General features: G+C 48.9%; 1 protein-coding gene across 2 annotated transcripts; it reads right to left on the bottom strand.

Moving 5' to 3' along the window:
* Window positions 1–306: 306 nt before the first annotated feature.
* On the bottom strand, window positions 307–15,848 carry PLAGL2 (PLAG1 like zinc finger 2). 2 transcript variants are annotated; one of them, XM_041733371.1, is made up of 3 exons: window positions 15,732–15,837; window positions 9,769–10,142; window positions 308–6,724 (listed from the first exon to the last, which is right to left on the bottom strand). In XM_041733371.1, exons 2-3 carry the CDS (start codon window positions 10,026–10,028, stop codon window positions 5,494–5,496), a joined length of 1,491 nt encoding a protein of 496 aa, XP_041589305.1. In that variant the 5' UTR covers window positions 10,029–10,142; window positions 15,732–15,837; the 3' UTR covers window positions 308–5,493. The 2 variants fall into 2 exon arrangements, with proteins under 2 accessions (XP_041589306.1, XP_041589305.1); XM_041733372.1 differs by lacking the exon at window positions 9,769–10,142 and having other exon boundaries at window positions 307–6,724; window positions 15,732–15,848.
* Between the last annotated feature and the right edge of the window lie 45 nt (window positions 15,849–15,893).

Genomic DNA, 15,893 nt, shown 5'->3' with positions numbered 1-15,893 from the left:
ACAGACTAACCAGACCCAAACGGGGAGCTGCAGATGATGGTAATTGCTTGGCACATGGAGGTACTAGAAATATTTATATGGAGAAAGAAACAAACTTGAAGTACAAGGATGCTGGGCAAGGGAATGTCTCAAATGCTGCAGACCTGGAGCAAATTGGCAGGTTTGTAAGAACTGTATTCTCCTGGGCTTGTAGATGGAAAGGTGGACATCTTGTCCTGAGCCCAGGGGCTACCTCTTGCTCTATACCAGACATTTTGCAAATGTGAACTTCAGTCTGAATTGCAGGAAATGTGCTTGGATAGGATGAAGATGGATGAACCGGCGATGCAGCCCTGATCCCGCAAATGTAGCTGCACTCCTGCGGTCTTGGCTCCGCAACTTGTGCCCTTGGAGGTCAGCCTCCTTTGCCTGGAAGTCCTGCCACCTCCTCCAGAAAGCCTTCGGCCTCCTCCTGCCCAATGAGTAAGGTAGCTCTTTGAGCCCCTGGACCCACCTCTCCACCTAGAGAGCAAGGTGGATTCCCTTGGGGCCCTAGCCAGGGATCTGAACCCACTGGGGTCTTAACTGAATGTTTGTGAAGTAAATGGAAAGCCAGAGATGAAAGACCAGCCCACTGCCTTTGTACACAAAACACCTGGTACACACTTTAATACTTGTTACTATCCCACAGGCTTCTGGACTTACACTGTGTGGCTATGGCCACTGGCTCCAGATCACACAAGGTCAATCTGGACAAGAGGATCTCATTACCAGTTCCAGTTCCTCCCCAGGATGGGGAGGACTACCTTTGTTAGAGACTGGCCAAGTGGCAAAGTCGGAAGCCATGTCAGTCTCTCAACAATTTGTCTGAACTCAGTGGGTAGGCACAAGTGTGAGCAAGGTCAGGTCCTAGCTGTGTACTTGCCAGCCATGTACCTTGGACAGGGGATGGCAGGTCTTTCCTGCTCAACCAGCATTCATTCTTCATCCTAACTGGCCCCAATTTCCTTCAAGAAACCATTCATTTTGTCTCTCTCAGCTTTGTCATCACTGGCTGGTTTGGGGGAGGACACAGAGCCCCATCAAAGCCAGTGAGACAGGAGATGCCTAGTGGGGCTCTTGTGAACACGAGGACTCCTCTCTCTTTTCTCTTTCTGGCCGGCACGGTGTGAGAAGGACAGGGATGGAATGATGGCGGCATTCTACTACACAAAGGGGCAAGTTACTTTGTAGGGACTGAGGATGAAGTCCCAACTATGGAAGACAGGGCCATGAAAGATAGGACTGCTAATGCCAACCACGTTTGAGGGGCTGAACCAATTCTAAAAACTGCACTACATCTGGCATTTTTAGTTATATGAAATTTCATTAAGCCAATTTGATTTTCCTGACCCTTACATCCAAGCTTAAGTGATAATATGATGCCACTTACCTCAAAGACATCCTATTAAGATCTTTCATTTCAAAGTACAAAGTTTGTAGGTGCTAATGTGAAGGATTGTTACTGTTGGCCCTATACTCACCATCCCTTTGGAGGCTAGATGTCTGGAGTTTCAAGTTCTTCCTCAGGCTCTCTCCAACCCTTTCCCAATCAGACAGGTTCACAACTTCCAAACACATCATTCAGAAGTTTTTAATAAACAACTTCATTATAAAAACTTTTTTTGAAAATGTAATTCTGTAAAACATTGAAAAATCTACTTTAACAAAGATACGCCCTGTGCATTTTCTAATGGCACTTATATTTTACAATTAAAAACCTTGTTTTATATAAAGCCAAAAATACTCCAAGAGGTTATTCACTGTGTTTACAAAGTGCTAGAAGGTTTTTGTCTTGTATTTTTCTCTCTTTAAATAATCTGGCGTTACGAAAGAGTGGCCCCAAAGCCTTGATCACTGGGAGGGAGGGAGGCAAATGAGAAGTGGTGTTTCAGGAGTTCTGGTGCCGAATATTCAGTGGAGAGAGGCAGCCACAGAAGTAAGCTTGCATCTGAAGAAATTGGGCTGGAATACTTCTTCCAAACCCCTCCACAAAGGCACTAGATTATCATGGTGAATCCTCCTCCTGTTAGAACCAGAACACCCCTTCCCTTGCCTTAGACCTTACTCTCCAGTGGTGAAGGTCATAGCCAATTCCTTCCACAGCAGGTTCAGAGCTCCAGGAGAGGCCAGGGTGGGGTCCCAGAGGAATCTGGACTTTTCTGGCCAACACCTGCCTAAGGCAAAGTTTCTTATTACATAAATATCCTTGTTAAAAAGCAAAATATTGATCCTGTACAATATAAACTGTTAAAAAAAAATCGTGCTTAACAACAGCTCCTAGATAAGAGGGGAAGTAGAGGGAATGGGGAAAACAGCTACCAAAAAGAAAGGGGGAAAGGGATTCAGACTACTAGAGGAGGCTTAGGGTAGTGGAAGAATTTCAACTTAGGACAATATCTACGAGCAAAAAAGTAATCACACCTGCTTCCCGGATTTCCATTAAATGCCATTTGTAAAAGGTTGGGGGGGAAACTCATTGGTGCTCCTTTTCCCACCTCTCCCCTCTTTTAAAATGTGCACAGATCCTTTGAGCTGACACAGCTGGGTTAGGTCATCCTCTAGCCCCCAGGACTGCACTCTGCCTTGACCAGCTATGTGCAGGATGGGAGGTGCCTGCCTCCCCCCCACCCTTCAGGGTGGTTCATCACTGACAGAGATTGGAGGAGGTGGTGGGGAAAGGGGACATCACCCCTTTTTCCTGGTCCCTGTTTGGTCTCTGCCACATGCCATGGCTCCTGTCCTGGGCAGACACCCCTCAGGCTCTCATGGCCACTGAAGTGGGTTTGGTACTGAGTGTAGGATAAAGCTATTCTTATCCTTTGAACAACCAGGCCAATAAGGCTTTTTTCTTTTCTTTTTTTTTCTTTTTAATTTGGGGAAGGGAAGTTTAAGAAGCGGATGGGTGGCTATGGTCCAAAAACAGGTGAAGGCAGATGTTCCTCTGTACCAGCAAAGTTCACAGTGATAGGAAAATTCCTTGTGTGTGGTGAGGGCACTGAAGGAAGAGGGAAGGAAGGGTGGAAAGGGGGGGGGGGGGCAAGGCCCCAGTTACAAGTCTTTAAATAGTTGCTCTGCCTGTTCTATGAGTTTCCCAGCATCACTAATGGGTGAGAGAATTCAAGGGGGGACAGGAAAGGGGAGGCAGGGAAGAGTGGACTCCTCTAAGCCTGAGACTTTGTACTCTGTGGCCAGAGACCCACTTGCCTCTATTAACGACAGGTACAGGGAAGGTGGCAGGGAGCAGGTGAAGAGCTGCTGGGTCTAGTGATGTGGACCAGAGGCAATAAGGAGGATGGCAGCATGGAGTCCTGCTTGGACCCTCACGTACCATTTCCTGTAATACGAGTCCCAGTAACATGCACAGCATGCAGGAGGTGGCTGCGTACCAAGGCGGACGCTTTTAAAAATAAACCTTAGTTAGTCCCTGGGACTCATTGAAACTAATTTTTAGAAGCAAATCACCTAGTCTGAATCTAACCTTGCCAGACATATTTATATCTGGTTTGTTTTGTTTCTTTTTAAAGGTATCCCAAGCTACCCGGCCTAAATCAAAACATGCTTGTTCATGCCACATTGCTTCCAATCAAGGGCCAGGGAGCTACATTTTAAGGCTTTCACCTCAAAGAGTACTGGCTGGGCTGAAGTAGAAGCCTGGATCTTGGACCTGCTCACTTCCGGATGATAAAGCAAAGTGATTTCTAGAAGGGGGAGTAGGCGGACTGGGAGGAGGCTGAGGCAGTTCCTTGGTAGTTTGTCCTGAAACCCTAGTGGAGAAGCCAGCATGAGGCACTGCTAAGAGAAGTGCCCCTAAAACTACTGGCTGCGTTTGCAGGAGTTAACAGTAAAGAGGTAGAAGTGTGTTTCTGAATCAGAGTGGAGGTGTCTCAGGAGGGTCCCACATTGGTGGTCCCTGAGCGGCCTCCCTTTGTGAGTGGGAAGAGCAAAGCCCATGCAGAACTGAGAAATGAAGCAGGGATGGGGTTCAGCAGGGCAAGGGCTGTGCTGTCTGTGGCAAGAAGCACCACAAGCCAGAAGAAAATGAATCATCTGTTGCAAGAAGCCCTAAGTATTGGGGGCAAGTTGGGGGAGGGGGCACAAGAGGAAGGTGGAATTTCTTTGATGGAGAGCAGAGAGGCCTATGCACAGTGGCCTAGAGTCCACAGTAACTGCAAAGTAGTGGAGAGACAGGGATACTGCGGATAAGAGAAAAGGTTGGTATGGGAGCCAATGACGTACCCATAGGTTAGGACTCAACTATCTGCCCAGCCCTAACTTCCTGAAAACTCTTCTTCCAACAATTCCACAACTTCCTGGAAAAGGAACAAGTAGGAGAGAGACAAATCAGGGGTTCACACCCTCTTCTTTGCTATCCACACCAGCTTAGGACCCAAGTCCCTCCTTCCAAGACTGACAACAGTTCATGATGTTTGGGGTAGGGATTGGGGAATGGGGGTGATGGAAACGGGCATGCCTTTCATTTCTTCCCCTCTCCAGTTCAAGAGGAGGGGGGAGGGGTCATGATGTACTTGGAGAAAAACAAAATTGCAGACCTGTGAGAAAACGGCTCCAGTCTTCTTGCCTGTCTTGTGGACACTGCCGAGGAAGGCAGGAACAGACACAGTCATGGAAGATGGCAGAGACTGAAGCAGTCCAAAGTCAGTTTATTTCCCCACAGGGGAAAAATGTGACCTCAAGTGAAGAGAAGTCAGCGAGACCCGACTCCGCCTTGTAAACAGGGCTCCAGTTAACACCAGGTACCAAATGGTTCCGGCTGGTGCCAACTGGAATGGACTGGTGGGAATGGATTCACGACGTGTAAACAATGTTCACTGCAATCATTCTAAGGCTAACAGTTTGGCAAGGGAGGTGAATGGTGTGTCTGAGACGACTGTGTAAACGGTACCGTTGCTGGACAACACTGACTGGAAATGGAGGTGTTGGTACAGGAGGGATGGGGTAGTGGGAAGAAGAGGCCCTCTCTCCTGCCCACTGGCTGGAAGCAGGCGATGGAGCCAAATGACCCTCTCTCTGCAGCAGGGCCTGACCAACTGCTGTGGGGTCTGCAGGTTGGGACCAGAAGGCGGGCTTCTTGGGCTATTTCTCTCGAGGTCATCCAAAGTGACACCCTCTATGTCTCCAAGAGGTCGCTTCCTTCTCTGAAGAGAAGGAGGTTCTGACACTTTGGAGGCGGAGAGGGCTAAGTGTGGCTCCCGATTCAGATCAAAAAAGTAAAAGTAAAAATACCTGAAGTTCTATGGTATGAGATCTTTTCATGGGGCTGGGGCTCAAGGCTCCTCCTGGAACTGATCCTGGAGCCTGAACCCCCAAACCAAGTGCTCCATACAGATACTGGAATTTTTTCTTTTTGAACCCAGCTCTGAAAGCTCAGCTGCCTTCATGAGGGATGCAGATAGGGTGGGTACAGAGGCTCCCTGACAGAGCCTAAGACTGGACTGAGGGCCTCCTTGGGGGCTACTGGAATGCCTGGTGGAAACGAGGCAGGGTGGTGGTGCTCAGGCCAGAGGTGAAGACAGGAGGCAAGGAGTGCAGAGGTCCAAAGTTCAGTGGTCCCCCAGCTCCTGGGGAGTCTTGAGGCTGAGCTTGCAAAGTGGTGAGCAAGGGCTGTGCCTCGGCCTGGGAGTAGCCCATGACCAGGCCTCCTGTGGCCCCGGGCGGGTTACATGGGGGTAGATTGAGTGGAAGAAAGCCCAGTAAGTGGGAGAAGTCCACATTAGCAGCGCAGAGGGCCTCAGAGAGGTTGGCGGGGCTCTTGGTGAGCAGTGCTTCATCTAGGAGGGCCGCAGCTGCCGCCGGCTGAGGTGAGGCGGGCTGGGGTTCAGCGGATGAGAGAGACAGGCTTCCAGGAAGCTCCGCCAAAAAACTATCCACCTCCACTTTGGGCAATTTGTCAGGCAAGTATGAGGTAGATCCAAGCTGGTATTTTGGAGGAAGCTGAGCTGGGGAAGAGATTGGTGAGGATTCCAGAGGGTAGCTCATACCCATGGGCAGCGTGTTGTGCACCAGGGAGTGTGGCATGCCTGTGCTGGGCATGGTAGGGATGTGGGCACCATACATGCCCATGGGCAACATGCCAGGGAAGGCCTTGGCCCCCATCACGTCCCGAGAGGCCATGCACAGTACAGGGCTCAGCTCTTCCTTCACACTGACTGTGGAGCTGCAGCTGAGTAGGCCTAACATGTCCACTGGCTCTGTTTTGATTTTGAGCAGCTCCTGCGAGTGGCTCTTCTTGACGTGACGTGTCAGGTGGTCCTTGCGGCCAAACCGCTGGGCACAGTACTGGCATAGGAAGTCCTTCCGGCCTGTGTGCACCACCAGGTGCCGCCGCACATCCTTTCGAGTATAGAACCGCCGGTCACAGTGGTCACAGGGGTGCTTCTTCTCCTTGGCACCGCCTGCTACTCGGCGTGAGTGGGCCTTCAGGTGCTCTAGTAGGGCCTGGGTACTCTCAAAGGTCTGCAGGCACACCTTACAGCTGAGGTCACCGCTGCTGGCGGCATGCATAGCCAGGTGGCGCCGGTAGCCTAGCTTCGTATTGTAATTCTTACCGCACTCAGAACAGTGAAGGGCCTCTTTGTTGGGGTCATGGGTCTGCAGGTGATTCCGCAGATGGTCCTTGCGATGAAACATCTTATCACAGTACATACACTGGTGGGGTTTCTGGGCTGAGTGGGTGGCCATGTGCCTGGGGGTAGGGATGGAGGATAGAGGAGAAATAAAGAAGGGAGATCACAAGGGCTGGCCAGACAACCGAGGTGTCCATTAACAGGGAACTAGATTAAAAAATGATGGTCGAGCCATGTGCTGGAACACAAAAGGATACTATGCCAGTCAGTATCTAGATTCTCTAGGTGTCCTCACCCACCTGCAAAATCACACATGTACTCCTAGTCTTTGCAGCACTGTTTGTAGTAGTTAAAAATCAGGAACAATCTAAATGTCCATCAACATTCACCACTAACAACTGGTAAAATAAATTATGGTAAGTTCATAAAATGACTCAACTTTGTTTTAAAAAATAAGGCAGCTTTGTATGTTGGGGAACATATAAAGGGAATAAGCTCTTAAGATATATGCAGTGGGAAAAAGCAATGGGACAGAACAGTGACAGAACAGTGTCTCAAAATGGTACTATGTATAGGAAAAGAGGGAAAATAGATGTAGGTTTGCTCAAAAAGATTTCTGGAAGGATATACAAGAAACTAACAACACTGGTTGCCTATGGGGAGAAGAGATAGGAAACTTATGGGTGTGATGGAGAATTTCATTGTATACCTTTTGGTACCTTGTGAATTTTTGATGTACGTGAATGTATTTCCTTTTCAAAAAAATTATATTTAAAAAATTTAAAATGACACAATAAAAGAAAAATGAAATATATCTAAACTTCCTGATCTGAGAATCCCAAAATATAAGGGGCTAAGTCAAAAAAGGAAGTTTAGTATAGTGTGTAATACAATCCCTTGTGAAAACAAAAAGGGAAGGGAGTACATGTTTCAATGTCTTAGCAAGGATACACAAGAAACTGACGCCACCGGACACCTCTGGGAAGGAGAATGGTAGCTTCCAACACGAGGACAATTCATTCTTCACTGAATGCCTATTTGTACTATTTGAAGTATTTGCCATATAAACCAGCAACAATATAAAAAACTGTTCCCATGGTATACCACCTCAGTGTCCCTTGGTTTACCTGCTCCCATCTTGAGGGACAGCAGCTCAGAGTCCAGGAGTTATAATCTGGAACTCCACAGACACTTAGCAAGACTTTGAGGACCCACCATTTACCAGGCCCTGTGTGAACTGTCATTAACCTTGTTCTCCACAAGAGTCCCAAGCACAGGACAGCCCCACCCACCAGTCAGTAAGTGGCAGAGGCTGAATTTGAACACAGTTCTTTTTGAAACCTGAATTCACTTAGGTATGCCACCAATGTCTCCACTACAGCACGCAGTGATCCTTCCTACCTGGAAGGCATCAAACACAGCCATTACCATCATGCTACGTTTGTGAATGCTCAAACCTGAGAGTTACTGTGGACCTCCTGTGATATAACAGACATGATAATGTATGAGAAGGAGGTGTTGAGTGATCCACAGTCCAGTTCCTTCGTTTTGCAAGTGAGGAAACCAAGACCTTAAGAGATTTAGTAACTCGCCGAAGCTCACACAGTGACTACAAATGGAGTTGGGGCTCCTGCCCCCCCCCAGACCAGGACCTTTCTTGCAGCCTCCCATGGACACCCAGATTGTACTAAGAAAGTCTAAGAGGACGGCCCCACTGGAGTCCACCTAAGACACGGGAGCACACAGAATTAAAGCATTCCTGAGGACTACAGAACTGTCATAAGGATAATCCCGGTCACACACTACCCCCTTACCTGTTTTAGTTCCTTCCTATCAACTGTCTTCCAGACAAGGAACTAAGGCTTTCTGTGGTCAACTTGTTTTTTTTGTTTGTTTGTTTTTTGTTTTTTTTTTTTAAGATTTTATTTATTCATAGAGTCACAGAGAGAAAGAGAGGCAGAGACACAGGCAGAGGGAGAAGCAGGCTCCATGGAGAGAGCCCGCTGTGGGACTCGATCCAGGGTCTCCAGGATCACACACTGAGCTGCAGGCGGCGCTAAACCGCTGCGCCACCAGGGCTGCCCAACTTGTTCCTTTACTTACCTACTTGCTATCTGTCCCCACTACTAAGATAGTAGTATCTTATCAAGGTGGGCCAACAACTCCCATCTGCCTGGCTCACTACTCTATCCCTGGCACTCAATACTGTGCCTGGTATGTAGCAGGAGCTCAATAAATCAGCGCTGGCTAGATGAACGGATGAAGCGGTGTGCATCAGGTAGTCTATATCATTTATAAGGGGCATGTTCCTGTTCCTCTGATGGAAAGGCAAGGATAAAATCTGAGCAGCCCCCTCCACTTCCAAGCTGTTCTGCTATATCTACTTTACACCAGGACCTTCACATCCATTTCACTTTATATGGGGCTCTTGGGCTTACAAGTTCCAGAGCAGCTGCTGAACCAGAGGACACCAGGGATTCTACAGAGACAGAAGTAATCATGTGAGTAGCAGGCTCATTCAGAAGATGAGGCACTGCAGGACCAAAGAAACTATGTGAACCTGGGTAAATTACTTCCCCACTCTGCGCCTCCACCTTAAAATTTACAGATGGGGGGTGCCTAGGTGGTTCAGTTGTTTCAGTATTTGTCTTTGGCTCAGGTCATGATCTGATGGAGCCTCGTATCAGGCTCCCTCTCCCTCTGCCCCTCACTAGTACTCTCTCTCTTTCCCCCTCAAATAAATAAAATCTTAAAAAAAATAAAATAAAATAAAATTGAAAGACTGGACCAGAGGGTCTCCTTTTCTTTTTAAAGTTCTTTTTTTTTTTTTTTCCCTTTCTAAAGTTCTAAGACCGATTCCTGACTATTCTCACCATTACCTGACAAAGGTGGGGAAAGCAGTATTGACAAAATTGTTCAATCTGGATTGTTCATGACTGACTGATTACTTCCCCATCAGAGTCTAATGTCTGAATACAAATATCAGCATTAGTTTTTAGTGAGTGACTTCAAATGGTTAGTGTTCAGGGTACACTGACGGGCCAATTAACCTCCACTCCTCTGAACTCCTCTGTCACAGATAAAACCTCATACTCAGTGGAGTCGTTTTGGCTTTGTCCTCTGGGAACCTCAGGGCAGAAAGAAATATGGGAGTGTCACCTACCTATATAGCTTGTACTTGGAGGCAAAAGCCTTGCCACAGTGCAGCTGAGGGCAGCTATACGGTCTCTGCTCTGGATGGGGGAGGCTGTGAGGCCTCAGCTTCTCCCCATTTGAGAAGGGCGTCCCCGAGATTTCACATTGGCACTTCACTTGACTCTCCGCCTCCCGGCCCCGAGGCCTGGGAACTAGTTTCCAGCCCACTTCCTCCTCCTGCTTTGCATCTTGAATCCAGGGGGGGACGCTGGTGAAAAATGTGGTCATGGCAAGACTAATGGCGAAGGGCCATGTTATTCAGAAAGCCTCCCCATCAGCTCCACACGGGCTCTCTGCTCTGTCACAGCCTCCAACGCAGCCTTCAGAAAACAATCTCTTCACCTGAAACATCAGAACACCTGGTGTTAGGGAGCCCAATACCATGAAAACATGGGCTCTGGAGGCAGACAGATCCCGTTCCAATCCCAGTCCTTCTATTTCAAAGCCATGTGACTTTCAGCCAATTACTTACTTCCCTGAGCTATCTCATTTACAAAATGGGCTTAATAAACTCCTAAATAGTAAGGATGGTTTGAGGATTAAACGAGATAATGAATAGAGAGCATTCAGCAAAAAACTGGGCACCTACTAAGTGTTTAATGGTAACTATTATTACTAGTACTATCTAGGCTAATAGTAAACAAGATAATTTGAGGAAGTAAAAGCCCTGAACTCCAACTATTCTCTTCCAAGTTCACTTTTATATCCTTTCCACTAAACTTAGAGATAGCAGCTCCTCCTCCTCCTCTTTACCCTACCTCCTCCTCACCCACTACTTTCCATAATTCTCCTCCTCATGGAGGTGCTAAAGAGCAATAAAATGCCCAAAAGGCAACAGGGAAGGAAGAAGCCTTTGCTTAGGAATTTACACCCTGGAAAGTCAGTCCCAGGAGCCAGATGTGTTTCTCAGCAGAGCATCAATAAGTAGTTCTGCCTAAGGAGGCAACAGCAGACTCGCATTTCTCCTAAATGAAGACTGGTCCCATCCTACCCGCCATCACCTCTCTGGGTCTCCCAGACCATGCTTCTTTAGCAAAGCCTGTCCAACACCCCAGGTGCTGAGCGGTCCCTTCCACAGACCCTTGTAGCACATATGTATTTAATTTCTCCATTACGAGCACATAGCATACTTGCATTAGAACTCCAGCAAACTCTGATTCTTTGAAGGGTCAGATCACAGTTCTTTCGTTTCCACACACTTAGCATCTAGAAAAGGCCTCTCAACTTTCTTTTAGATGGGTAAATTAATCATTGAATGCAAGCTGATGCAAGGCTAACTTATGCTCAGAAAGTTCTGGTTTAATCTGGGGTCACAGCCCTTCCAAAGTGGGGAGCCAATATCTTGAAGTCTGATCCTTTCTCTTGTTGAGGCAGGGGGAGGGGAGGGCTGTGAGAAGGGGGAAAACTAGAGCAAAGATGACAGAGCTGTTTTTCTTTACATCAACTCAAAGGAAGAGAGGATGGGAGTTACTGTATGGACTCTCAAAGGGGGACAACAGATCCATATTCACACTCACAAACTCATCATAGATTACCAACTGCAAAGCAACTTGCCACAACAGGGGGGATTCCTTTTGAAGAGGTCATGCCAAAATCTGGTCATGAGGCTTTTCCATGTGAAGGGAGCAAAGAGGGTATCTGGGGATTGTCCACGAGAATCTGGGGAGGGCTCCAACCACACAAACAGCTGTGTGCCACAGAATGCTTGCTCAGCTCATTAGCACCTGCTGCTTACAGTGACCATTCATCCAACAGACTGGCCGTGAACGAGATGATGGGATCAGCGGGTTCATGCCCCAGAGAGCTTTGCTCATCATTAACGTGAGCTACGTCCTGTTCAGGAACCATTCCTCTTGTTGAAGAAACATTGCAATGTAATATGATAAACATTTCCCCATCACGAGTGGAGATTTGCCTAGAAAGATCTGCACAAAGGTGGCTGCGTTTTGCATGAGTCACATGCTGGGGAGGGGTGGGCAGCACTAAAAACTAGTCCCACTTGAGCCTTTGAGTCATCGTGGCGTACCTGCCTGCTTCACAATAAATCTCAAAGGCCTCTGACATCTGCCTTTCGTGGTTTAAGTCCTTCCTTCTTCTCAAGGGTGGAATTACCTGTTTATAATACCAGTGATTACTACGAACCTTGGAATTGGGTAGAGAGTGAGCAGCACGACTTTGAACATCTAGTTTGGAGGGAATTTCCCCTACCCTCAAAGTCAAATTCTATTCCCCCTTGTTACCCAGAATCATGCACCTCAGCCTCTGGAAAGCTGGGAATGGCAGCCAAAGGGAAGCAAGTCCCATCACTCTGGCCAACGTGAGAGGGAAGCCTAGCCCTGGAAATTCCACACAAACTCAGAAAGAGAACAGTACGTCCCCTACCTCCCACACGTCCACCTCTTCTGTTCTCCTGAACAAGCACAAACAAGACACAGCAGTTTAGTATGCTGCTTCTGAAAGAGTGAGTAATGGGCTTCTAAGAAAGAGGCCGGTGGTGGCTAAGGAGAGCTCACGAGGTCGTACTGAGAGAATCAAAGGGGGAGGCAGCCATGTGCCTTCCTTGATCTGCTTTTAATGGAGCTATGGCTTTAAAAGGAAACAGCCAACACCCTGATCCTATTCCCCCTACCCTTTTGGTTTTTTTAAAACTTTTTTTTTTAAGATTTTATTTATTTATTCATAGAGACAGAGACAGAGAGAGAGAGAGGCAGAGACACAGGCAAAGGGAGAAGCAGGCTCCACGCAGGGAGCCCGACAGGGAACTCGATCCCAGGTCTCCAGGATCACGCCCTGGACTGAAGGCGGCGCTAAACCGCTGAGCCATCCAGGCTGCCCTACCCCTACCCTTTTAAAAAGGCACAGCGGAAGTCCTTACCTAGAGTCACCAACAGGCTGCTGGATAACCAAAGCTTCCAGTGTTACCTTAGGAGCCCTTTTGGGAATCTAGTCTCTCTCCCTCTGTCCTTTGTCTGCAAACTCCTCTCCTCCAGGAAAATTCCTGGGCCTCTCTCCTTCAGACTTCTTCCTGGGCAAAACTGAAAGAATTTTGCTTCTCTTTCAAAGCCGCTCTTCTGGTCTCACACTCTAACCTTAACAACTGTAGAGAAGCTGACAGAACCTGTTCCCATAAAACAAACACAACCAATCCCTCCCAGTTACTGGTATAACTTGGTATATTTTCATCCAAAGATTCCTTCTGGCGCCTGATCTGAAGAGGGAGGTAGTGTGGAAAGAACCTTGGACTTGCTATCAGGAGGGCTGCCACTTACTGGCTGTGAAACCAGGGGCAGGTTACTGTGTTTCTCTGAATCTCAGTTTCAATTCCTAAAACAAAGATTTACTCCTTACCTAGAACAGTCTCATGGAGGATGAAGTACCTGACATAAAGTGTGTGAGTACATGCAGAGCCGTCTCCCGGGTCTATATACTGTGTCTGCCTCTTTTCCGCACAGGGCCTGAGTAGTACTTCTTTTTTTCCCCCCTTTAATGTCACTTCTCAGGCCTCCGTGTGAGCTTCCTTCCCTTCACAACATCTCCCCAGAATGCAGCCTTCCCCTTTTCCCTCACAGTCAAGCCGCAGCACATCCCCTCTAACCAGTGCCCCCTGCGCTCCCTTCCTCCCGCACCACATCCTGGGCTGCGGTTCTCTCACTTTAGGAATCTCTTCTATTACGTTACTAAGGCTCTGTACCCCAAACACAAATGCTTTCTAAAAACTCTCAAAGATCCTCTCTGGAAGCTGAAAGGAGACAAACAGCTCCCTAGTCTCTCTGTCCTGCTGTGTGCCATGATGGCCTGCTGCCCTCTGACGAAACTATAGTTTTTATGGTGTTACATCATCTCTATAGAAACTGTGTTCTTTCTCCATTATTAGCCTGTTTCCTCATCTGTAAAGCTAAAAATACTTACCTCACAGGCTTGTTGTGAGGATTATTTTAGTCAGGTATGCAAAGGGCTCAGCATAGGGCTTGGCTTGCTGTAAGTACCCAACAAAAGGCAGCTATTATCTTTGCCTTTGTATTGAGTTGCACGTTCCCATCTAACCTTCTGCTGCCAGCAGGAAACTCTCCTAACCTTCCCAAAACTGTGGAGGAGTAGCCCCCGTGCAGCAAGGAAAGGGTTAATCCCTAAGTGTTCTTAACGAGAGAGACCCATGGAGGATTAACAGCTCCACTTCAGTGACTACCCTAAAATAGCTTTTATCCCTCCAGCCCAAGAGCTACTTGGGGATCTGAAGAACTCAATTCAACACCTGCCGAGGAGGAAACACACCCGGGAACACACCCTGGAACGTTCCTTAGGGTGGACAGAATCTTCCCTTAAGCAGAACCCAAAATAGCAACTGGGAAATTATAAATAGACTGAGAGAAGGGGGAAAAAAAAAAAAAAAACAGGTCTTGACCTGAGCACCAGAAACAAATCCAAATGACACACTGACTGGCTGGAAAAAAGTGAGAAGGAAAGGGGGGAATGGGAAGAGCTGCCCGCCTCCCTCCCTCCCTCACACACACTCCAGTGGTGGGAGAATTAAATTACAGGGAGGCCTGAGAGTCTCAATGACTTGCATCATTCCAAGGGACATCAAACAGGATTAACAGGGGTTGGATTTACTCTCGGGCTGCTAGTTCTTCTGTCACTGTAGATGGGCCCTCTTTGCAGTCCCTTTGATTCACTCTTTCCTCCCATTCCCGCTGCCTCCCACTCCTGAGGAGGCCTTGAGCAAATGGCTGCAACTCACTACAGCCCCATTCTCATTACGAGGAAGCCTGGTTGGACACCCCTAAGGACTCCCCCGACAACGAGTGGCCTCACTGTGGGGGGCAGGGCTAGAAATCCAAGGCCAGACTCTATCACAGTCCCAAACTAACAGGTGGAAAAACATACAAGCCAGGAGACAGGCTTACTCTTGCAGGTGAAAGCACCAACTCCCCCACACCAGTTGTCCCCTCATCTTCCACCTTACAGGTCCCTTTCCCCCCACCAAGCTGGGGCCATAGCCTGCGATTTTGCAGGGAATAACCAGGCTCCTCCGGCAGCTTTCAGATCACTCCACTGTGTGGTGGAAAATGTTCTATTCCCCTGGAGCTGGGAGAGATGGGAGTGGACGCCTGCCAGAGAAGGGACAGAAATTCAGGTAGAAGTCTGGAGGAGGTCTCAGGGATGGGAAGGAAGGGAAAGTATGATAAAGAATCATTAGCAAGTTAACTGAATCTCTAAGGGACCTCCCCCTCCCCCCGCCCCAAACAGAAAGAGATGGGGGATTATAAAGGCTGGAGGATTCCAGGGATTGAAGATAATTAGAAGTGAATTCTCTGAGTTTCAATGGTCTCAAAAGCGTAACCAGATGGATGATATCTAAGGTTTGGGAGTATGGTGACTGAGGAGGGAATCATAGGTAGAGCTTATTGGGGTTCTCCAGAACCAGGTATTTGACGGAAGCCTCAAAATGGGTTATGTGGTTCTGGGAAACGAAACGGAGAGTAAAAAGCCGAGTATTTGGAGCAGGAAAAGGGGTTATGTGGGTCCGGTAGGCGTGTCTGAGGGGAGGGAGCAGGTGCAGCTTATCTGCGTCCCCCAGACCCGGGTCCCTGGGAAGGTCAGCAGCGCGTTATCTGGGTCTCCAGGGAGCCTGGGGGTTCGAGAGTAGGGGACCCTCAGGGGGGAGTCCCCAGGCCTCGGTAGGGAGGGGGCCACTGGGGTTTCTTCCGGTCCCCCGACCCAGGTATCGGGTCCGCGGAGAGATTTCGTCACCCCGGGGCCTATCTGGGTCCGAACTGGCGTGGAGGGGGCCCCCGGTCGGGGGTGCGGGCGACCGCGCCGTGGGGCCCGAGAGGAGAGGCGCCGCCGCTCCGGGTGCCGGGCGCGCGGGCGCAGCGAGACGGCCTCCCGCCCCGCTCCCCGCCGTCCCCCGGGGCCCTCGCCGGCACTCACCGCGCTCGGGGCCCCGCGCTGCGGGCAGGGCCGCGCTCGGGCTCCGCCAGGCCCGCTCAGGCCCCGGTAGTGGCGGCGGTCGGGCCATTGTGCGGTGCATTGTGGGAGCCGCGCGAGCGGGCGCTCGGGCCGTGGAGGGGGCGGTGCCGCGGGCTCTCTATG

The sequence above is a fragment of the Vulpes lagopus genome, chromosome 18, assembly GCF_018345385.1.
Source record: "Vulpes lagopus strain Blue_001 chromosome 18, ASM1834538v1, whole genome shotgun sequence".
Taxonomy (NCBI): domain Eukaryota; kingdom Metazoa; phylum Chordata; class Mammalia; order Carnivora; family Canidae; genus Vulpes; species Vulpes lagopus.
The sequence above is the reverse complement of the archived record's forward strand: the minus strand, read 5'-3'. Positions and strand labels throughout refer to the sequence as shown.